General features: G+C 39.4%; 1 protein-coding gene across 5 annotated transcripts in view; it reads left to right on the top strand.

Moving 5' to 3' along the window:
* CREM (cAMP responsive element modulator) overlaps positions 1-24,335 on the top strand; it is a 35,863-nt gene that overhangs the window by 6,528 nt on the left and 5,000 nt on the right. The window contains exons 3-6 of one of the 5 annotated variants that reach the window (XM_086467114.1): positions 6,874-7,020; positions 10,970-11,061; positions 11,205-11,347; positions 17,664-17,852. In XM_086467114.1, the coding sequence (XP_086323240.1) occupies positions 6,874-7,020; positions 10,970-11,061; positions 11,205-11,347; positions 17,664-17,852 (571 nt within the window). Of the gene's footprint in view, positions 1-6,873; positions 7,021-10,969; positions 11,062-11,204; positions 11,348-17,663; positions 17,853-21,788; positions 21,829-22,845; positions 22,940-24,335 lie in introns of those variants that run through there. The other 4 variants (XM_086467116.1, XM_086467117.1, XM_009948956.2 and 1 more) reach the window with 4 other exon arrangements.

The raw sequence follows: 24,335 nt of genomic DNA on the forward strand, positions 1-24,335 counted from the left end.
ATGCCATGTATTTGGTATGTTAGATACTTGATTTGCATTATAGGTATATTTCTGAGGTTGAATGCAGCTGCTTTTTCTTGAGTCTTCAGACACAAAGTAGACTAGCAAATATTTATGAATGCTTAGTTATTGGTTTTGTTACCTATGACATTTGTTGTGGTTTTGATACCTGCAGCATTGGGAATACTGTTTGTTGTTGTTTTTTGTTGGTTGGTTTTTTCCTTTTATAAGAATGGAGCATGAAACCAAGAAATATATTTGGGTTCCTCTGTTGATGTCATCCCTTCATCTTTTTGATAGTTCAGTTCAAATTTTGTGTTTTAACTTTATAGGATGATTTATGTGTAAAATCGATCGGCTTGTGCAATGGTGTCTAAAGAACATACCTGTGAATTCTGTCATTTGGGATTTTTAGTGTTGATCTAGAGACAAAGCTGTCGCTAGTGCTGTATGAGGGCTTCTGCGGGTCCCAGAGAAAGCTCTTTTTACGTTTATCAGCATTTAACGCTTGAGTACTGTGTGTGAAGGTTCAGCCACACTGGGCATGGGCCTCTGGTCTTTCAAGTTAAAACTAGTAACTCTGAAGTACTGGTGGATCTCGGTCAAGTAGCACTGTAACGAAGCACATGCATTTCAGTTTGCAGGCTGAGGTAACAGCCTGGAGATGACAGGTGGAGTCCCACTTTTTGGTCAGACGGCCTAGAGAGCGGCCTCGACCTGTCAGAGCTGCTGGGCCCTCAGTGCCCCTCTCTGGCCGTCCCGAAAAGTGGGGTTGATGCAATTGTGCGGCTCTGTGGGTAACAGCGAAGCCGGGAGGCCGGGAGCAGGGAGGCCGGGAGCAGGCAGGCCGGGAGCAGGGAGGTCCCCCCCCTCAGCCTGGCCGTGCAGCCGCCGCCCGGCTGCTCCCCTCCCTGCCGCGGCCGGGCCCGCAGGCCCTGCCGGCCCCGCCGCCCGCCCAGCCCGGGGCAGCCGCGAGCCCCCGGGCACCCCCGTGGCGCCTTGCGGCTGAATCGCCACAGCGTTTGTTCTGGTGGAACGAGCCCTGGCGGAGAGCTGCTCGCTGAAAGGCCTTGTTGTGGCATTTCTTCGGCTTAAGATGAGGAGGCGTTTCTTAGCTTATGTCCCTACCTGGCAGGCTCAGGTGAGACGCTTTCTCATGGCGAGGGTTAGAGGCAGATGTTGAGAGGTTAAACCCTGCGCGCGGTGTGGGACACCTCCCGTCTGCTGTTGGTGGCAGGGGATGAGAAGCTTGGGGTGTTTCTGAGGAATTCGTGGCTGTGCTGCTCGTGCAGCATCTGAGTGTTTTGACTGTTGTGGAAGGGCACAGATAGCTCCTCCTCCCACTTTGGCCTCTGGAGGAGTCCAGTTGAGAGAAGACAACCATGTAAAGTGCCTGAAATGTACCTTGTGCCAACTTCCAGTCGTCTCTCCTACTAATTTTCTTGCAAATGTGCAGAAATATGAGAAAAGAATGACTTAGTTCTTACCAGGAGGTAAAATGCCTGGTCACTGAAACTGAGGGCTCGTTTTCAGATGTCTCTGTGGGGTTTTTGTTTGTTTGTTTGTTTTTCAGCCAAATACTTGTTCAGTCTTGGTTTTTTCCATCAGGTGTAAAGCATTTTAATACAATATCTTTTAATACCCAATTTGTAGTTTTCTGTGTATTATCAAAGACTGTCAGAGTGGTTGAGTTTGACAGGGACCTCTTGAGATCATCTAGTCCACCCTCCCTGCACAAGCAGGATGAGCCAGAGCAGGTTGCCCAGGACTGTGTCCAATTGGTGAATGTTTCCAAGGGTAGAGTCTCTACAACCTTTCTCAGCACCTGTGCTGGTATTTGACTCCCTAACAGTAAAAAGGTGGGGTTTTTTATGTTCAGATAGAATTTCATGGGTTTTAATTTGCTTGTTTTTTTGTTTAATTATGGCTTTGACCAGCAAATGACTAGCAAAATGCTGAGGGATACAACTGCGTAGAAGGTGGGGATTTTGTGGGGGGGGGGTTGTGGGTTTGTTTTTCCCTCCTCTGGAGTTCAGGCTTTTTAAAGAAATACCCGCCATTTAGTTTTAAAAAGGCAGATAAGGTATTCAACAAGCTGGTGATCTTTAGAGGGCACACACTGTTTTGTGCTGAAGTGTTCTTAATGCCTCCTCTGTTGGGAGGGAGAGGGAGACATGAAGAATGTCTGAGCTAGAGCACTATGGTGTGATGGGATAACCTCCAATACTAAGGAGGACCTATTATACATTATTAGTAGAGAAAAGATAGCAATTTTTTTTTCCTAGCTTGTGTAATATTGCTATAAACCACTGCAATTTTTGTGATAATGCAAGAGCAAAAATTAGTAAATCGGAAACTAGCAAAAGTGAGATGCATCTTTCATCCATTGAAGCAAAATTGACAATTTCTGTTTTTAAAGGGTTATTTTAAAAATAATATGATCTCATTCTACATCAATTTTATGGTTGAATTTCTTGCATCCCTCACTTTCCGCCAGTTAATGAATTGACACAGTATTGTTTTGGTGATCCAGCCACCAGAAGAATTAGGGAAGAAAATACCAATTTGTAAAAATTTGGGTGGATGTCATTAGAAGCTGCTGGAAGTGTACTGAACTGTGAAGAAGCTTGACGCCTTTTCTTCAGGGAAGAATAAAGGTACAAGTTAGATAATTTCTCAAGCTGTTTTGAGATGGGCTCCATGGGTTCTGTCTCACATGCACAGTTCTTAGATTAATACATATAGGGCTGTTCTTAAAAGGAAGTCTATTTGGATTGAAATATTCTGATAATGTTGATAGTCAAACTTGTATCGTGGAAAGTTACATCTGCATTGATATTCAAAGAGAAATTAGGTGTTCCTTTTGCAGCATTTCTAGAAGCCACATTGCATTCTATGTTGCCCTGCGCCCAGCTACACTGAATGTAAAAATGTAAGAGGAATGTACTTTACAACTTTTTCAGATTTGACAAAATACTTTCAGTTGTGCTTTTTTTCACTTTAATCTTACATCCTTAATGGGTCCTTCTTTGAATCACTTCTTGTACATTTTGTCATGTTCTATCAGTAGAGCTGTCTGCTGTCTGGTCTGTCTGTTGACCTCTTGGTGCTGGCCCTGAACTAGACATGGGTCACGATTTACAATATGAGAGAGCAAAGGGAGTTTTCTGGAGCCTGGAGTGCGTAGCCATTGCAAGCTGGGACTGCTCAGGTTTAGCACTTAAGGGGTATTCTCCTTGTGGGCTGTTGGCATAAAACTTTGTGTTAAATCTTGCTCACAACAGATTGAGCCCTGTAGAGGTTTGCCAGGCTGTTGTGAATAGGCTCTAAAACCAGTCTGACGAATGCAAGTCCAGGACATGTAGCAAAGTTGATGTTCGAGCTTATAAACCTGCAACCTTGTCACCATTTTGTGCTTCCTCAAGCATATCTGTCACCAAATGGCTGAAATGAGCCTAACCTTGTCTTCCTTAAAACTATGTGCTGCTTTTTGGGATTAGCTTTGGAATTGACCAAACTTCCCTGTCTGCAGCTTTTCCTCCTAGGGGCTGCTTGGTGCCCGAGTGTGGGGAGTCCTTTGCTCTTTTATTAGTTGAGTCCAGGATGGGTTTGCCTTGGTTTTTCCTTTTCCAGAAGTACTTTTCATTTTACTTCTGAGTCCCTGTAGTGTTTAGATTCTACAGCAGGGACAGAAATCAGATGGAGCTGTGCACTGTGTACTTCGTATCTTCAGTGTTTGTGATATGAGGAGTTGAATGTGAATGTAACCTCTGTAGTACTCTGTAGGGCAAAGTTACCTGACCTTGGGTGATGGGAGTGAGTATATCCACAGTGTAACTGTTCAGATGGACAATGCATCTTGAAGTCAGATAACTGATGAGTAATTTTTCTGAAAGAATGCATGCCTCAGTATGAAGATAGTTCATAATCTTTTTTGCTGGCTACTTTTCTCTCCCCCCTTGGAAGAGGGAGCACTTACATTTCCAAATACGTGAAGTATGGGACCATACTGCTGTGACAGTGTGCATGGTTCATACTTGTTGAAGCTATTAGACTTGGCTGTTGCATACCTAAGTGGATAGAACCTGAAAGGACATTACAACATCTGAAGTCTCTTTGCCATTGCCAGGGACATAACCCGTCCACTGTTTAACCTGGTGCTTAGTGTGTTAACCTTCCCTTCACCCTCTATGTTCCCGAGTTGCTTCTGTGGATTGTTTTCAGACATTGTGCCAGACAGCCCTTGAAGTAATGATGTTAAAGGTAGAATTGCTCATCACTGATGTCAGTAATTTTTTTGCCAAGTCTCTTTCAGTCAGCATTTATACATGATGACGTCAAAAGGTTCTAGTGTTTCGTTTAACACCAAATATATTGTTTTCAGATTGAATATTCCTAAGGGTAATGTGAGTTGAAATTGTTTTAGTAATTTCTAATATTTATAAAAGAGATGCAAAATATGAAGTTGGAATTTTTTTTTTTTTTCGGTCGTAGTTATAGGAAACAAACGTAATACAAAAGAATCATAGACATTTTAAAGTTTGTAGGTTACACATTGTGTAACCTTTGGATTTCTGTGGAAACTGCAAACAGTGATCAAATCAAATTGAGTTTTTAAAATAGATACAAATGAACAAACAAATCACTTTTGGTTTGATCTAGTTTTAAAATACTGCCGACCCTCTTCTCTCAACCCTACCCCCCATTTAATCTCTTATGTGAATTAATGGAATAAAACAGTTTCTCTTGTCATACTGTAAACTTTAGTCTAAAAAGAGTGTTAGCTGAGTGTGGTTTTATTTTGTTTTGTGTGTGTGTGGTTATACTGAATAAGGAGCTTTTAAATGAATGTAGTGTTTCTTAATCTTGAGTACTGGATTACTTCGTGATTGTATGTGCCTGACCCATTGTGTTTTGAAAACAAACTCATAAACTGTTCACCTTGTACTGCTTTGTGTGTGTTGAACTCGGAAAGTTCTTTCTGATACACAGAGTATTGTATCAGATCGCAGCTCTCACAAAGATAGCAGTGAATGGAAAGATTTGGTGAAATTGTCTCCGTAATGTTTTGAAAAGTTAGCATGCTTTGTAAACGTTTAGACGTTAGAATGCTCCTTCCTTGAAGCTTGGGTTTAGGATGATGTCAGCTTTGACACAGAATAGTTCATACTCCTCAGATCTTTGAGACTTTCTAGATCTCAATATCAAATATCTGTTCCTGATAAATTTCTGATAATAATATTAATGTTTGTTTTATAGATTGGGATGAAGGTTTGTATGTCCTATTTACGTATTGCTGTTTAATGCCATTTAAGGAATGATTGTTTCTATTTGGGGGCTAGAAATGCCCTCAATTGTTCTATTTCCCGAAAAGCGGTTCAGTTTCCTATAACAATTGAACAGTTACACTGTGATTGTTGACAAGATCCTGCCTCTGTTTCCTAAAAACATTGTTTCTTCAAGATAATTTGAGCCAGCATCTGGTCTTTTTGATAGCGGTGCATCTTAATAGTAGTTAAAATTTTTCTCTTGCCTCAAGAAAAGAATGTTTCCCAGACAAGCAATGGGTTATGGATCAGGAATGAAAGCTTCTTTAATATTTGGAATTCAAAAATACCTTCAGAGTGAATACAGAAAACCACAAAACCTTCTTTAACTTTTTTTTTTGTGTGTGTGTGTGTGTTCAGCATTCATCATGTTTGTCTTCTCACTGTCATCTGTTTTTACCTTTACTGCTCATACCAGATACCTTTTGGGGCTGAGAACCAAGTTAGGAAGGGAATAATACCAGAATTTTAGATATGAGTCTGGGTTTATTCTTGTACATGCAGAAATAGAAATAAGGTTTTGCAATGCACTTTGCTTTGAAAAACAGAGTATCTCTTGTATGATTTATGTTTGCCATTATTTTCCTTTTCTGTGTTTAGAGATGTTTCATCACACAGAGCTTGAGATCAATCATAGCGTTTTTGCTTTGCTTCAGTATTTGTTAATAGACTTAACAGTTATGGCATAAATATTGAACTGTTTCTTAGCCTGTAGGTGTTTAACTGTTTCTTAACCCATTCATCCTCAGTATGATGGTTGAGAGCCGAGGGCTGGGGAAAGCTGTGTGTGCTCTGAAATGTCATCAGAAAAACGGATCAGATTATTCCTAAACAGAACACTTCCTTCAGCTGTGCTAGGCTTAAAGAAGACACAGCTGTTCTTTATTTTTGTTGTTCTATCAAAGCACTGATACACTCCAACTCTGCTTTTCTTGACATATAAATATATGTATAAAAAGAGGATTTATTAAACTAAACCAATTTACAAATTATTTAACAATTTCATTTGCTGTCTGAAAAGTTCTTGCATCCATTGAGACATCGATCTGAAAAGCTTAAGTTCAAAATAAGCTTCTTGCCTAAGAAACAAAGCAAACTCAAAGCAGTTCTGGATTTTTTTTTTTCCCCTGGCTAAGAGCATTCTGCCCTGTATGTTGTTGCAGGAACATACCACTTCAGTGAATATTGATATTTTTTGTTACATTTTCTGAGGTGGTTCTTAACCTTCATGCTAGTGACAGCAGATTGAGTGTGTAATATCTTGGGGTTGGTTTTCATTGAAAAGAAAACATGAAGTCTCTGGAGAGAAAGAAAAGATAGATTTGCAGTTTGATGGGGGACAGTTTTAAGCTTTCCATACCATTTGGAAAGATACACACCAGGCTTTTACTAGAAAAACTAATTTATTTCTGTGTGTGATAATTACACATATCTAAGCTATTTTAGATAATGGAAACAAAACCAGTTTCTTCTAGTATCACTTCTAAAAGCACTTGCTGACATCTTAAGGCATGTTTCTTAAACATGATGATTGTAATTTTTGCAGGTTTCTGTAGCTGCATCAAGTGCTGGAAGAAGATCTCCAGCTGTAACTCTTGTGCAGTTGCCTTCTGGTCAAACTGTTCATGCCCAAGGTGTCATTCAAGCCACACAGCCCTCAGTCATTCAGTCACCACACATGCAAGCTGTTCAGGTTAGCTCTTTTATTGTTACATTTTCATGAATATTTAGTGCCTCATAACTCTTTCCCCCAACCACATCTTCAGTTTGTTTTCATTCCTACCGGTGCTTCAAGATTTACTCATATGGTGCGGGAAACGAGGAGAGGGGAAGGTGGCAAATTGCCAATCAGTAGTGGCTCTGCAAGCATTGTGTAGCAATTCCTTAATGCTTCCTGTTTATCTTTTAAGAAATTGTGTCTTGGAACCCTGAACTTAACACAACAGCAAATTTATATAGTAACATGGCCTTACTTTAGTGTATCTTGCAGTTTTTCTGTTTTGTTAAATTTTATGAACATAATTTTTCTAATGAGACTATGAACTTGGGAATTTCCAAGTATTTTATCATAATATCATACTGTATTTTTGGAGAGCATCTGGATGTAGTGGAAGTAAAAACATTATAGTCAAATGATTCCTTGTTGATTTTAGCAGGCCCTGTTAGAGCATCTGGTATTGCTTTTTATGGGTGTGTATATGTAAAGACCAAAAATAAGGTCAGCCTCAAAATAAAGATTCGTTTTGCAAATCTTCACATGTTTAATGATGTTAGAAAACAGGGACTGGTGCAAAATGCTTAAGAGTTTTCAGAGCTTTTAAATAGTGAAAAAGAGTAGAGGGAATGAACTTGCAGTGTTTTTAAATTTACTTGGCCTCCCATTGGTGTTTTTCTTGTAGCTAGGAATGTCTTTGCTCTAGTTTTCTTAGTCTGAAATGTCAACTGAATTGCTTTTTGCAAATAGAATTGGTATCTCTGGAAAAGAGAGGCTGTGTACCTGTTATGTGTGAACTGTTTTACCTGCAGTCCTTGCAATGTATTAAGAAAAAGACACGTGTTGTCAGTCTTCTTGAGAAGCCACCTTTAATGTTTGAGACTTCGAGTAGCTTTCAGGTGTGATAAATAAAAGAACATATGTAAGCATGATTTATCTTAGAGATTAGAGAAAAAGAATAAAACCTAGGCCATATACTGTATATTTTACTTGTAAGCAGTAGGTGTAGATGATGGGACCTGCTAAGGTTTTGAAATTCTAGATCACTAATTGAAACAGGTGCAGTAGATTTCAAACCAGGACATCTGGGTTTGGTCAAACTTGAAGTCAAATCAGAGTATTCCAAATAAATGCTTTTTAAAATTAAATTCTTTCTAACTGTAGTTTACCAGAGTGAACTTTATCAGATAAGCGTATTACAGTCATTCCCAGTTTCTGTAACTGCTTTTCTTCAAGTCAGTACACTCACAACATACATGCAAAACCAGAGGACTTGCTCCAAAGCTCAGAAGGAGGAATGTCTCTGGAATCTCTTGCCAGCAGCTGCTGTGTTGCCTTACAGGAGAGGAAGGCAATTACTTGTTGTATCGAATGAACTCTGGCTGTCTTTCCCAAAGACGTAGAGACAGGAAAGCTGTGTCCTGATTAATAGTTTCAGGGGTTTACTTTGGTTTCATTTGAGCATGCTAATGGCAAAGAAGGTGACTATGAGAAGGGCTTGAAGATGCTGTAAAAGACTCCATTACAGAGGTTGTTCATCCCTTCTGTGATCCTCTTAAGTACTTTACCTGTCACCAGGCATTTCCTCCAGATCATTTGGCTTTAACTTGATATCCTGTCTCTGCCAGACAGTGGTGAACTTGGGAAATTACATCAGTTTACCTTAATTTTTAAAAAAGTATGCTGAATGTTGATGTTAAAGCTTGTATGACCTTTCCCTCAAACACCTGCAGCTTTAAACCAGAAGGTGTTCAAAGTTTTTTCTTGTAGTGCTGTTGCTTTTCAGATGAAAAAAAATGCTTATCTATAGGATGTGCCTTACTGTTTTGTTTGTGTTGTTTTACTTGTAGGAAGGTTTGAAGTTCAGGTTGGTATTTGACTTTTCTACTTCACCGCCCCCCCCCCCCCGCCCCCCCCCCCCCCCCCCCCCCCGTAATGTATGAGGTATTGGCAGACTTAACATGAGCTCGAAGTTAAATTTATTCAAACGTGGAGTGGTGTGGTAAAGTTGAAGTCTGAATGATGTCCAGGAAAAAGTGTGACAATATTTTCCATTGGTTAGCATTGTTAATGTGGTTGCTTGCTATTAGAACAACCTGAAACATTACATTTATGTCCTTGTCTTGATGAAAATTAGAACTTTTGAAATTTCTTGCAGAAAGCTTCCACATAAATGCTTAAGTCATGTTGTGATTTCTTTACCTTCTTCCCAGAGTATGACTGTTCTGACTTTTTCAGCTGTCTTGACAAATCAGGGGTGGCTATTGGAAACGCTTAGTGGAATGAGAAGGTTTAAAGGCCCTAAGGTCTTGTTTTCCTGTAGTTTGTCCTGGGACAAATAGATTTCTGTATTTTTTTTCACTCTGCAGAATGCAGGTTCTGTTTTGAGATAGGATGCCCAGGCCCTCGGTTGTGTAATACTGTCTTAGTTTTGAAGGTTTATGCCAGAGGCTTGATGGTTGATCCACAGGCAGATTGCTGTAGGGCACTGGAGAGAAATGCTTTTCGGAAGAGCTCTTTGCTGGTCAGCATTGGTCCCTCTGCAAAAGGATGAATACAAACTTCTTGAAGCTCTTGTTTCTCTGCCAGTCAGCTCTGAAGTCTAGTTTGGAGCTATACGTCTTCTACAGATGTAGAAGTACCGAAGTACCTCTCATTATTTCTATGTGGTCTTCTTTTTTAGTTATGCAGACACATAGTTTTGATGACGTTTCCTATGTATTACCCAGCAAAATGAAGCTACAGTAAATAGTTTTACACAGAACTGGAATGTAATAAAATAAACAAGTGAAGGGACAATTTCATTCTGCAATAACCTGTAGTTCTTTCAAGGTGTAGTTTTACAGGTTTGAGTTGGGGTGACCCAGGCCCATAAATTTCCAGAACCTTCCAGCAGGCATTTTCTGTTGGGGTCATGCAGGTTGTGTTTCTAGCACCTAGCACTCAGGCCTGCAGCTGCATTAGTTCTACAGCTCTTCCTTTGCTTCCACGAGCTGCAGGGAAGCCACCACTGCACCCAGGTCGAACACCTGAGTCTTCTAGTCACTTAAGACTTTTGTTTGTTCAGTGTTAGCTTAACACAGTGCTCAGTTTGAAACCGCAGTCTGGTCTGTCTTTATGTGAAAAGGTCATTTTCCACACTACCGCACTGTTTCAGTTTGGAAATCTTACTTACACCAGTAGTTCTGAGTTGTTAAATGAATCAAGAAAACAGTGTGTTTTCCATGTTCAATAATCACTTTCAGTTCTGTGTAATAAGATAGTTGCTGGTAAAGACTGTGATTCAGCTCCAGGTCTTAGTGCCATCTTGGCTAATTTTAAAACAAAAAGAACCTGTGAAAATACTGCTAATAAAGGTCTGAGAAAATAAGATGTTGTGAACTTGTCAGAGGTTTCCAAAACTCTCACAGTATTGCTGGGCAATGTATTTGTATTTATGAATACGTGTTGATAAATGTAATAAATGTGTATATTTAAATAAACTTAGTTTGTAAATAGCTTTGGTGTGGTTGTGAAGAGGCTTTTGTATAGTATACTGTTATTTAAGGTGGGTTAGTGCAGTATTCTGTATTTTAAATGTTTAATTTCACTTTAGAAGCTAATGAAATTGTATAATATTTTTGTGTTTAAAGAACTCTTCTACCTTCAGTACACTTTCTAGGTGTCATTCTCAAAAAGTAACCTGGATTATTTTGATTATTTTTTTTTTCTTTTTCAAATGGAAGATGTCATCTAAGTGGCCATAGGTTGCTAACCTCATAATTTGTGATTTGCTTTGGAAAAAGAAGTCCAAGATCACATGATAAGTGATAAATAAGTGCACAAACTTCCTGTATGCAAACATGGAAGGAATTTTTTAAAATAACCTTTTACTCTGAGATCTTCTTTGTTTATGAAGTTACGAATGTCAGAAACTTTGCTATTACAGGTAACATCGATTGCAGATGAACCTGCTGAATCAGAAGGGATAACTGATTCTCAAAAACGTAGGGAAATACTTTCAAGAAGACCTTCATATCGGTAAGGACTTCTTATTTTGGTTTTCCTGATTTTTAAAGGCAGCTTATATATTACAGCAAAACTGTCATGATAAAAGCCAGAGATTTAGCTTTCTCATGGACATGGAATTTCAACTTTATAAAATTATTTATGTTCTTTTTTAGAAAAATTCTGAGTGAACTCTCATCAGATGCTACTGCAATACCCAAGATTGAAGAAGAAAAGTCAGAAGATGAAGGAGCACCTTCTGGAATTTCTTCAATGGCTGTGCCAACCAGCCTGTATCATGCTAACACAGGGCAATACAGTATGTTTGCAAAGATACCATGTAATGTTGCAGAACACCTATAGGAACAACTTTATTTCTAAGAGTTCCATAACGAAGTAGAGATGTTGGATTTTGGTGAAGAAGAATGAAAGCTGTATTTCTAAATAATTTCAATTTTTATATTTAATTTTTCATAACATGAGCATTATAGACTTTTAGTCTGTTTCTTGTAATATTTGTTGGTTGCTAGATTAGTCCTTCTAGAACTCCTATGCATGAAAAATGTGGAGGTGGAGCTCAGGTGAAATGAAAAATGTTGACGCTTTTATGTGAATGGTCAGTGTTTTAAATCCTTGCCGTTTCAAATTACTGTGATTTGCTCTGGGTTAGTGCTATTCATTAATGAAATGAGAATTAGTGAGTTAGACTTTTTAGAGTGTGAGGTTGAAGTATGAAATTATTTCTTAACTTTGAATTTTTTTTCTTAAAAGACATATATCTCTTCCTCTCCAGTTGTCAAGTATGAACACCTTAACTGCAGAATTAACACAAATCGTGATCTCCCAACTTTTGATACTTTATCCAAATTTAAGTTAAAAGTTAGATTCACAGTTCTGTTCTATAGATTTGTGGGTTGTTTTTCTTTATTCCTGCATTTATGTTAAAAATGTTGCATAACTCGCTCCCCATAGCTTCTTTGGGCTTAATCATAATCTAAGGAATAACTTTCTAATAACTTTATTGGATAAAGCTTCACTCCTACAGTTAATTGGGGTTTTTTTAACATCTTTTCATGTGTAGACACACTGAAATGCAGGTATTTTTCCTTTGAGATGACGACAGAAAAATTGCACAAGAATGTTGTGGGTTTTTTCCTTGAAACGAGAACAGAGAAAGCCTATGAAAACCTTGCACTGCCATATAGAAGAGGATAGAATGGCTCTAGTTGTATTCTAGTCACTCTTACAATTCTTCAGTTATTTTTAATTTATGCAACTAAAGTAATTCTCAGAAAAGCAGCATAGAAAGTAATTTTGCTTGGGCTCCTAAGCTGCTTTTCTTACCCTTTTGTAAGGTATAGGCATTAATAAATGTCTGCTGCTTGAGTCGAGCATCTAAAGTGCTCTTTTCTGTGTAGTTGTGGTCATGCTAAATTACAGTTACCCGGTACAGAGTCTGGCAGGTATTCTTGACCAAATTAAATTATTTTCTTAAATTGTTAATTATATTTTCGGTTTGGCTTAGGTTTAGTTAAAAAAAAAAAAATTATTTGCAGTTTCAAGGCTTAAAAAGAAGTGCTGTGGTAACCTTCAGGATTTCTAAGAAATTAGGCATTTGGATTTCTTGATCTTAGCTTCCTCTAGGAAACCGGAGATGTACTTTCGTTAGTAATGTCTTGCAGGAGGTGATTCTTAATTGAGGATGTTTTAATTTGAACATAGCTATAAATTATAGTGACAGGGAAGTGTATGAAAGAAGAATGAAATTCACAGTTTTTGCATTCTTGTTCAACCAAACATTTACTTCTGAAAAATCAAGCAACAAAGAGCGTCACTGACAATATGCTTGAATTAAGAGAGTCCACAAAAATTAAAATAAATCTCATTTATCTTAATTTAAACTTGGGTTTTGTGTGAGCCAAGCATAGAAGATTTCTGTTTTATGCCGCTTTTTCTTTGAAAAAGTTGTAGTTGTAGCCTAAAACATGTGGTGTATATTTAAGATAATTTAATTTGTTAGGTAGGTTCTCAGCCATAATGAGGCATTGCTTCAGGATGCAATGTCAGCCTTCATGGACTCTCCTGATTCTGGCTCAGAAACTTTATTTTGAGAGCTTTGTCTTCCTAGAAATGGTTTTTCTTACCCAATTTATTAGTTCATAAATTTGATATTTTAAGTTCAACTTTGGAAGTTAAAATGTCACACATCTTTTGCTTCAGTGAAGTCTCTGTGTTCTCACTTATTATGGTTAGGAGAAATTGGTACCAAGTGGTAGAAAGGGTGATCATCTTGTAGTAGAGGGGGTCTTAATTTGCATTTTACCAAAGAGAGTTTGACTGTTGGCTTCTAGTCCTCACATGTATAAGGCACAGATCTGCAGCGTTTCTAAGCAGCTGTCCTGTTGGCTGCCTGTGATCCTCAGGAACTGCTGTTAGCTAAAACCAGGAAGTCCGTCTGTGTGGGAATGCAGCCTTTCCTGTGTTGATTTCAGTCTGGATATGATGCAGAAAGTCACTACATGTATCTATTTTATCTTTACATCTCCTGTCAGTAGCTCTTTATTTCTGCTTATTGTTATTGTATCTGAGTACTCCTCTCTTCTTGGCCAGCATTGGTTGCATGGGTTCTCTTGTGCAGGCATCCAGCAGTTTATGCATTAAGCTTGTACAGTGTCCATGGCAATGAAGAACTGGTCTTGCAGTGTCACTACAGCCGTCTGTACTGGGCCCTGGTTTAAAACAGACATCATGTTACTACATTTGCTGATTCCTTATTTTCTCTGCTGTTCTCTCTACTTCTACATAGGAAAGGCAGTTTAGTTGAAAGGTAATTTGGACTGTATGTTGGTATCTGGAGGTCTGGGTTGACTATTTTTGGAATACGTAAATTTTTCTGAAAAATTCAATATTTTTTCTGTTAGCAGCAGTGATGGCTGTTCTTTGCTTGCTTTTTACCAGCCAAAATGGTATGTTGCCATGGTTTCCAAATGTCTTTTTCCTCAGAGCTTCTTGGCTTTGGCTTGTGGAAGCAGACAGACTGATGGGCATGACCAGCTAGATAAAATGTCTTTACCAGTTACCTCCATCAACATATGTGTTATCTTTCTGTAAGGAGAATGGATAGTTTTGGGTAAGGCAGTGTCTTGTGTATGAGCCTTGTAGCCTGATCTGCTACAAACCTACTCTGTTGGCTGTAGTTCTGTCATACTGGTTATTGAGTACTGAAAAAATATTGATTCGCCTCACCTGTGCTGGTGGTCTAAGCATGCAAGAGTTGTTTATTCAACTGGAGTGTGTAAATCAACCCACCCCTTACCTACCTCTGCATATCGTGATGTTCTGTCTGAAACAATGCAGGGGAAATTAAAATTACTAGTTCTTCTGCCATCTGTTTGGGTTGCTTGCTGCCTGAGGACAGGTTTTTAACAGCTGGAGAATTAAGAAATCTTTTGGGAAAGACCGATTTTTACTTTTCCCAGTTTTGGAAGGGAGGGAAAGATCTGATTTTTCTGGACTAAAGCTGTTGGTCATACTCAGAGAATGGTATTGGCATCGTCTTCAGTCCTAGATAGAAGAGAAGATGCCACTTAATGTCCATCCGCCTGCATGATGGACAAGTCCCAGGACTGTCCAGGAAAGTCCTGTACTCTTCATAGAAGGCCCAATTTCCACTAGAGCTCCAGCACAACAAAACTGTGCAGTGGTTGAGATCAGGACAGTGAATGGGATGGGGGCAGTGTGTTGTTCTGGCAATATGGCAAGATTCAGTCCTGTAAGGGAGACAGTTACTGGAGTTAATTCACTCTTGTCTAGAAAGTACTGGATTGTGATCTGAATGAATAATTGCAGGACAGCTCTGACTTAATTGTTTGCTCGGGCTCACTGTGAAGCCAAGAACTTTATATGATTCTGTGCCGATGTTTTACTACTCAGGAATCCAAATGGACTAGTTTTTAGGTGGTATGGTACTGTGATGGTGTAGACATACTGGTTTTGGTGCTAACTCTGCGAGAGGCAGAATTAGGCTGTGTATATCTTCTCTAGGAGGCAGAGGTGACAAGACCTGCTGGGAAGTTTGTGTGCTCTTGGGAACCTGCTCTTGTCCTGGATCTCGTGAAGAATAGAGGAGACAATGATTTATTTTTCTTGCTTCTCTGTCTTCCACCCTGCCCCAAAATGGGGCACTAAAATGGGGCACTTTCTGTTTTGGAGACCAGTCCGGAACAACATCTTGCTCTCAGTTTTTTGTTGTTTTTTTTTTTTTTTTTTCCCCTTCTCCCTCAATGCCTTATGGAGCTTATGTGCGGAACCCAGCTAGTTCCGACATTGCATGTTCTGTATTCTGAGGGTAGGACTGGAGGTCCGTGCCGAACCCTGTTCCGGTATTGTAAATAGGGCGCTCTGCTTCATTCAGCATGAGAGGAATTCCCCATTTTCCCCAAAAGGAAGCTAATTTAGGTGATGGGATTTAGCGATTTTGATAGATTACTACACTCTCAAAAAATTAGCTGATCTTCTAGTAGCTAGTTACTATTGTCTAATTTACTAATAACAGTTTACTAATCAAGCTGTTAGTATCTCAGTGCTCTTTGAAGTGTTATTGTCTGATGTTGCACTTTCAAGATAACCTACTATTGTCAAGACAGTACATTTGAAATGAGCTATCTCCAAAACTCACAAGGAGTTTTGTGTTCAGATAACCAGAGCTGAACCTTCAAGAATGTCGTCAAATATTGTGAATTTGACAGTGAAATCAGAGGAGTTGGCAATCTCGAATCTGTACTACTTATATGTGACTTTTGTACCATCTCAGACCACTTTAAATACGATGACAATGATTGTGGTTTAAAAATCCTTTGGGGAAGAAAGAAGCTTGTTACTTCTTGGAAATTGGGTTCTCATCTAAAAGTTCCAAGAGTATTTTAATTAACACAAGAGACATGGATTTGATGGGTGGACCACTTGGTGGATAAGGAATTGGCTGGATGGTTGCACTAAAAGAGGGATGGTCACACTCAAAGAGCTATGGCCAACAGCTCAATGTCTGGGTGGAGACCAGTGACGAGTGGTGTCCCTCAGGGGTCTGTACTGGGACCAGTATTATTTAACATCTTTGTTGGGGACGTGGACAGTGGGATTGAGGCACCCTCAGCAAGTTTGCTGGTGACACCAAGCTGTGTGGTGTGCTTGATAGTTTAGAGAGAAGGGAGGCCATCCAGAGGGACCTTGGCAGGCTGGAGAGGTGGGCCCATACAAACCTCATGAAGTTCCACAAGGCCGAGTGCAAGGTCCTGCACCTGGGTCGGGGCAATCCCAAGCACAGATACAGGCTGGGCCATGAGTGGTTAGAGAGGAGCCCAGCGGAGAAGGACTTGGGGGTGCTGGTGGATGAGCCAGCAATGTGCGCTCTCAGCCCAGAAAGCCAATCGCATCCTGGGCTGCATCAAGAGCAGTGTGGGCAGCAGGTTGAGGGAGGGGATTCTGCCCCTCTGCTCTGCTCTGGTGAGACCCCACCTGCAGTGCTGTGTTCAGCTCTGGGGCATCCAGAGTAAGAAAGACATGGACCTGCTCTAGCGTGTCTAGAGGAGGGTCATGAAGATGCTCAGGGGGCTGGAGCACCTCTCCTGTGAGGACAGGCTGAGAGAGTTGGGGTTGTTCAGCCTGGAGAAGAGAAGGCTCCGGGGAGATCTTCTAGCGGCCTTCCAGTACTTAAAGGGGGCCTACAGGAAAGGTGGGGAGGGACTCTTGATCAGGGAGGGTAGAGATAGGATGAGGGGTAATGGCTTTAAAATGAGAGGGGAGATTTACATCAGATATTAGGAAGAAATACTTCACCTGCTCTAGTGGAAGGTGTCCCTGCCCATGGCAGGGGGGTTGAAAGTAGATGATCTTTAAGGTCCCTTCCAACCCAAACCATTCGGTGATTCTATGATACTTCTGCTCTTTACAAAGCCAATGCTAATTTCAAAAGGAATATACAATTAATAACCTCTCTAGGGATTTTTTTTTGTCTAAATACTTAATTATGGTGAACAACGCAATATGATTTTTTTAATGAAAGTATGTTTGTGGTTTTCATGTTGCTGGTTACACGGGAAAAAAACCTTTGTTCTGTTGTTCTGTTTCTCTTTTCCCATAAGTATTGGACTCTTTACAGCTTTGTACAACTTGTAAAAAAACGTTAGGCTAAACGTTCTCTCACACTAAGGAAAGGAGTCAGAAGACTTGCTCTTCATTTGGCTAGATGTTCTAGTTCTTGTTTTGTGGGAGTCGATAAACATAGCTTTTTTTTTTTAAATAGCTTTTTTACATTAGTGTTGAAAACAACAATGATTCTGTATGGCTAGGAGCTACTGTTTTTTCTTTTTTCTTGTATTAAAACTATTTTAGAAGAGTTAATATTTATGGAAGCATAGAGATGAAATGTGGAACACATGGCAGGTGCTACACAACAAACTTTATATTTGTGGAAATCAGAATTAACATTATGAATGTTTTACTGTACAATAGATCTTTAAGCAAGGAGAGAACCAGGAGTCCTATCAGACAACGTTATTTTAGAAAGGGAGATGTGATTTTTAACATGTTGTATCTCTTTCTATTGCCTAACTTTTTTTTTTCTTTTTTGTGTTTAGTTACTATATCTCAAGGTGGTACAATCCAGATTTCTAATCCGTGCTCCGATGGTGTTCATGGACTACAGACGTTAACAATGACAAATTCAGGAGCTCCTCAGCCAGGTGCTACCATTGTGCAATATGCAGGACAATCACTCGATGGCACACAACAGTTTTTTGTTCCTGGAAGCCAAGTTGTTGTTCAAGGTAGACTTTATTAATCTATTGCATTTTAGTTTTTTCATATAAAACAATTTTTCTTACAAGGCTTTTTATCTTGTGTTGACATAATTGCACTATTAAAGAACGTATTTGTGCATGACAAGATGAAAGACAGTCTTAGGAGGAGACTCAGGTTCTTTGCTCAGTGAAGCAGCTGCTACTTTTGATTTAAAAAGTTATGAGGAGGAAATAAAATCTTCTTCTGCTTTGAATTCTCTTGTCCAGACTTTGAGAGATATGTTTAGTTGCAGTAAAGTTGCTGTTACAGATTGAAATAAGATGCTGATGGTGCATCTCATTTAATGTATGAAACTAATTCTAGTTCTTTGGATATGTTTAGGCTAGAATTTCCTTGCAGTTTATGACTTCTGTAGTTATTGGAAAGGACATTCGTTACTGAAGCTAGTTTTCTCACAGAAGAACACTTTGTAGGTTCTATAAAACTCACACACCTGAATCGAACTGTGATTAGTGAATTATTGAACCTAACTGTAGTTTATGCAGGATTGTTTTTTTTCCTTCCGCTGTTCCCAGCCTTTTGGAAATGCTGAGGGAGATTGAGAACCAAAGGTATCTTGGATTCTTATCAATACCTGGGAAAGTAGGGTTGGGATTTGGGTTATGCTGAGGAAAACCTTTGAAAATGGGGAAGAGATTTCTGTATGGAGACACTGAATTAATGGCTACCACAGAGGATATAGGGAATTTATTTTCCACCTTTTTTTAATTGGTACAGAGAAGTAGGGAGGGAGGGCGATATGAGTGCGTTCTTGAGCCAAAACAGCTAACTGAAATAAACCATGAGAAGAGCTAGGAAGACTGCAAATATGTATTAATGTAGCGGATGAGAGTCATGGTCTACATGTAGGCACAGATTCCTGAGATAGTTGGTGAAGCCCAGGTTGAGGTGCTTTTTCTGCCCTAATACGGATATTTGCAATAAGTTCAGTCTTTAAGTGACTGTTTCTCTCCCTTTGTTGTAAAGGAAGCCCAGGATGTAAAGCTGATAGCTTGTAGATATCTGAACTTGTTGAGACAATGCTAAGTAATGATACCAAATTTGAATTCTTCCATTGCCTCTTGTTAATTCTTTGCTGAATTTGCTGAAAAGTCTTCCCGAGACTTTTCAGAAGCATTTCAAGGAAGCTCTAAAACTATAATATGAAGATCCCTTAGCCAAAATGTCAGTTTTCATCATGCAGAAGAGTACTGTTATAACTTCCCTAAATATTATTATGAATACATTCTTAGCAAAGCCTTAAGACCCAAATTTGGCTGTCCCCCAAACAGATTTCCCACTACCACTCTGGTAGTGCATGTTTTCTGAGTATGAGGCTAATATGTTTTCTCTACAGGTGTGTACACATCCCTTACATTAGAGGACTTCTCTGTCTCTCCAGGTTGACCGTAGTATTTTGCATGTATTGCTTTGATGCTTCAGAGCTTCGGTGGCAGGGGCAGAGAAGAGAGTAGCTCCTTGGTTGTTTCCTAAAACCTCCTCAGCCTGTGAAGAAGCAAGAACCTAGGGATTGTATCTGGTAGCACTTCAGTCCTTGGGAATTTCGTTTGGCTGTCCTTCCTTTACAGACTGTTTGTTTCCAGGGTTATCCTCTGATGGGGCTGTCCTCTAACCCGCCTGTTCAGCCTCAGTGATGGGCTCGACTGCTTGATTGTATAGCCCGTTACGTGTCTTGCCTGTGATGAAAACTTTTGAAAGGGATTCAGGGACAGTTACTGGATACCTGCTGTACCCTGTTTCTGGAAGCTTCTATATACGTTCAGCTACATTGGTTTGTTCTCTGTCCATGCTCAGAAAGTTGACTTCCTGGAATTTTCTGTTCCTTTGGCCCAAAGTCCAGTGCTTCAGTGATGCTCGTAGCTGTTGACACAGAAGAAAAATGCTACATAACATATACAGGGAAAAATACAAAGAGAATAGTAAGTGAGCATGAGCTCAGAGATGATAAGATAAAAGGTTTCAACATACTATACATGCTGTTGATACTGGAAAAATCTTTCTAAAAAATCTTTAATAAAAAAGAGAATATAAAAAAAGAGTATGAAAGCACCTGAGGATGTTTACAGTAATACAGCTCTCTCTGTGATGGTAATTGCATATCATCAACAAACCTGAGTTATTCAGGATGGTGCGAGACAATGGAATTAGTTGGATATACAGGTCTCTAATATGTCCTTCCTACAGGTCACCTTGCCTGTGCTAGAAAGTCTGTAGCAATATTGTTTATGAACATTTGTCATTTATGTACACTTTGCAGTTGACTGTTCACCTAATATTGTAATAGCACAAAGTATAATAGGAAAGCAACAGTCTGCTTAGTAATCTTCCCACTTACGTATATTCTTACGATGATTTTGGGTAGACAGCGTATACATTTTATTTGGAATAGTCCTAGAAGTAAAAAAAGAAAAAGAAACCAACGGAATGAAAAACAAGTATCAGTCCTAGGGCAAGAAAGATCTGTTTCAGAATCTTAAGGATAGCTTATATATTTATATTTTTTCTGAAGTATTTGTTGATGAATCTCACGTAATAATGGATGGCATCACATAAACCCTGTGCTGGATACATTCTGGTGACCTATGATGGGAAAAGGGGTTAGTGTAAACACACCAAAGGTGTTGATCCAACTGAGTGATATTTCATTTGCTACAAGTTTACATTCAAAGGCAAAATAAGAGGCAGTTCTGATGTCCTCACAGTTTCCTAATACAGGTTAAGGGGTCTTTTGCTAGCTGAAGCAAAAGAAAGTGTTTAATTATTAGTGAAAATGAGTATAGAAAAGTTGTATCAAAAATTCTTCTGTTGGGCTCTGTCTGTTTTCATAATATGGTCAGTGAAATGCACAGTGTTATTTGAGATCTGTGGCTTGGATTTCTTGAGTGCTTCAGTTGTTCTGAGCTTGTGTTCATATGATCCTGAAGTGGTCCTGTAATCACAGGGTGCTGCGTTTTTGCATTGATGCTTCCAGTGTTGCTGTCCTTGGCATAGTTTCACCATTGATGAATTACCAGTCTGAATTTGTTTGTTACAGACAAAGGCCTTCGAAGTTTGCTGTGCCCTCTGTACAGACCAGTGCCTGGACTGTTGTTCTGAAACTAGTTTCATTTAAATTGATATAAATAAGGAGTAACTCTGTTAGAGATGAGACTTTTTTGGTTTTATATTTTAAAACTAAGTCAACCAGAGCTCTTGGTCTTGTTTTGAAAGAGGAGGGAACGCAGGAGAGGTAGCCCTACTGTTCTACCTGTTACAGCATCTGAAATCACTAGCTTTAGGTTGACTTGCTTTGTTAGAGCTTTCTTCAGTCTTTTCTGAAGCTTTTAACTGAAATTAAATGAGTGGGTTGTGGTTTGCCCCCCAGAGCAAGGAGCTTTAGCCTTTCATTTACCTGTTTGTTATAGCTTATTAAGCTTTCCTGTCTTGCATGTCTGTCTGACAGAGTTCTCTGCCTTTTAGTGGAACTGCTCCAATCAAAACAATTCCACGTCTTTTTAAAATTTCCCTATTTTCTATGCAATCATAACTTTATCATTCAGATTCATTCATGAATTCTAGAGCCACATTTTAATTTCTGTCAGCCAGTGCTGTGAATTTTCAGGTCTTGCTTTGGAGCCAGCTTTGTGGTGAGTGCTTTCTGTAGCTTTATGAATAATTCAGGGCAAAAGAACAAAGCTAGGCTTATAGAAATATGGAAGAGGAAGAAACAAAAAAGCTTTACTGGAAAAGGAGTTCTTTGGGCTGCAGTTTCAGTGAGCTGTTCCAGTGACAGAGCATATTAATGACAGTGGTAAGCAAGTGAGGTCACTGTGATGTCAGTGCTCTTGCTTGTAATCCTGCACATGCTTGCTAGTTTGGAACAGTTCATGCTGAGCTCTGGTAGAGGAACAGGAGAGTCGTGTGTGCAGAAGCTGATCATGGCTGTAACAGGGGATGAAACAGGTAAAAATTTTATTAGTCTTTTACATGGTATTTTTGGATGTCTAAGCAGTGCTTGGTTGGTATTTGTGACATTTTCTTTTGGACCTGTTGCTGCAAGTCTTTTATCTTTAAAACTGGTACAAAGAGCTTCTGGTTATATGTAGTTAGTCAGTGTCGGATTTCAGGGCAATTTTAACAGTTTCATTTTGGGGGAAAGATCATTGTTAGTGCCTGAGTTCTTGCACAGATTGATTTGGATAACTAGTCTTTGCTATTTGATGCAGGATTTTGCTGAAAAATCTTCTTTTAAATTCTTTATTGTGGAGACAGTAGTATATGTTACTATGTTTATAATTGGTTTTTATTTTGTAAAAATGGCACTGCTTTTTTGTTTAGCAATAAACACTTCGGATTTGATAGCTAAAATAGGCTGAGCATAGCTGTAAGAGAAGGGTGTGCATTATTTCGGTAGTGTACATAAACCCCGTGCTTTCATTATTAAAGAAAATACTGAACACAAATTGGAGAGAGCAGTAATTTAAAGTATTGTAACGCTTGCTCGTGTCTCCTCTGCTGTTAAAATGGTCTGTTCCTCAGCTAATTGAGTTCAAAAGGCTGACGTCATTACATTTCCTGGAATCGTGTTGCAGTAGGGAACTGGAAAAGTTAAACTCCAAACAAGATACACATTGACGTCAGCTCCAAGTCATGCTGCGATTTAGTCAGTTCCTTTCTGCTTCGTCAGTTGCCTCCGGCAGGTCTGTGATGTTAACCGGTTCGCAGCCGGTACCTACGTGCTGCTGCTCATTGCCGGTACGTATTGTTTCATTAATCCGAAGATAAGTATCTTCTCCAAGTCGACGTTTTGTTGTTTGTTTGTTGTTTGTTTTTTTTTTTTTATCCTCAAAGGGATAATGACTCGTGCCTTGTTTAGCCAGTTTAGTGGTGAAGTTAAAAACCCTTTGATAATCTAGTCCCATCATTATGACTCACAGAAGGGGAGAACAGACGCACAAATAACATAGCATGCATCAGGCTTTTCTTCTCCTGGATAGTCCCCGAAAGAATTCAAGTGCAGCGATGCTCTCTAGCGTTCAGCAAGTTACTTTTTCCAAGAACCTGCTGATAAAAGGTGATTGATTTTTTTGGTTGTGGGTTGATTTGTTGTTGGGTTTTTTTAATTTCTCAGAGCTTAATTTACAGGGTTAGTTGTACTCTTCCAAACGTGGTTTGGTTTTTTGGTTGGTTTTTTGTTTGTCTTCCTGTTAATAATTTCCTTTTTGTAAGTCTCAACTCAAAGCTTCAGGTTTTCAGTGACTTTTTACTCCATTGCAATTTTAATGAGGGGGGAAAAAAAAAGATGACCTGCGGCAATGTGTTAGGGAAGTACACCATCTCCAGGTGTGTTGCTTTGTTAGCAGTCTCAGTCCTGCTTCTGATATGTTAGGAATGACTTTAAACCTCCATGGAGTTTTGTTAGAAACAGCCACAGAGCTTTCTCAGTCTGGATCAAGGTGTGTGGGATTTTTGTTTCAAATGCTGAAATGGATAGTACTCTTCTCTGTAATATGTAGATACATTACTGGACTTAAACTATGATTTTTTTCAAGGGTATTTTATTCCCCCTGCTTAAAACCTGTTTCATCTTTCCCAATGTCTTTTAGGGGGGAAACAGTATTTTATTGTAACTTTATGAGATATTATATAAAAAAATCTGCAGACTTTGAAATAGTTGGTTTGTAATAATATATTGTAAAGCACGTATTACTGCACAACTAAAAAATACTTTGTCAATGCTATGCCTTTTTTTTTTTAAAAAAAAAAAGAAGCCTGCAGTGTCTGGGTTTACAAGGTCTATACCACTGAAATGGTTAGTTATCTCTGCTGGTAGGTTGTAAGTGAGCGAGCTGTTAGGCAGGGACAGACACTGGCCAGACAATTCATGCAGCATGTAGTTACTTACAGTGGTGTTTGCTGATGCCAGCTGAGATAGGGAGTCACTCCTGTTACGCCGTATTGCACTCCAAGTGCACTTAGCAGCAGCAGCAGTAGTAGGTCCTGTTAGCTACCACCGGAGTGTAAATCACACACAGACAAGAAAGTAGTTGGTCTTGTCAGGCTGAGGTGACCTGGGTTATGGGTCTTTCCCCATGACTTGATCTACAAAAGGGTTCACTTGGATTTCTGATTCAGTGTAGCTAATGCAAACTAAGATAACATCTCTTTTTTACCTAGTGATGAGAGAGAGTAATAGGTAGTTCTTACCGTGAGAGTCTATAAAATGCATGTAGTATGGCCAGCGTAAGGTGAGCCTGAAGAGTTCCTAAATTCCATTTTTATGAATAGCTGAAGTATCGTCCCATTGACATAACTGGGACTGCGAAGAGATGTGGGAAACTTAAAGAAAGGGTTAAGTGATTCTCTTGTAAATGTACAAGACCACTGAGCTCTGTGTTCACTGCGGCTGCCTGTTAGTGCTCATAGGGCTGTCCTGGGCTGATTTCTCTCTCCCTCCCCCATTCCCAGGG

The sequence above is a fragment of the Leptosomus discolor genome, chromosome 6 (assembly GCF_034619465.1).
Source record: "Leptosomus discolor isolate bLepDis1 chromosome 6, bLepDis1.hap2, whole genome shotgun sequence".
In the NCBI taxonomy this organism is placed as follows: Eukaryota; Metazoa; Chordata; class Aves; order Leptosomiformes; family Leptosomidae; genus Leptosomus; species Leptosomus discolor.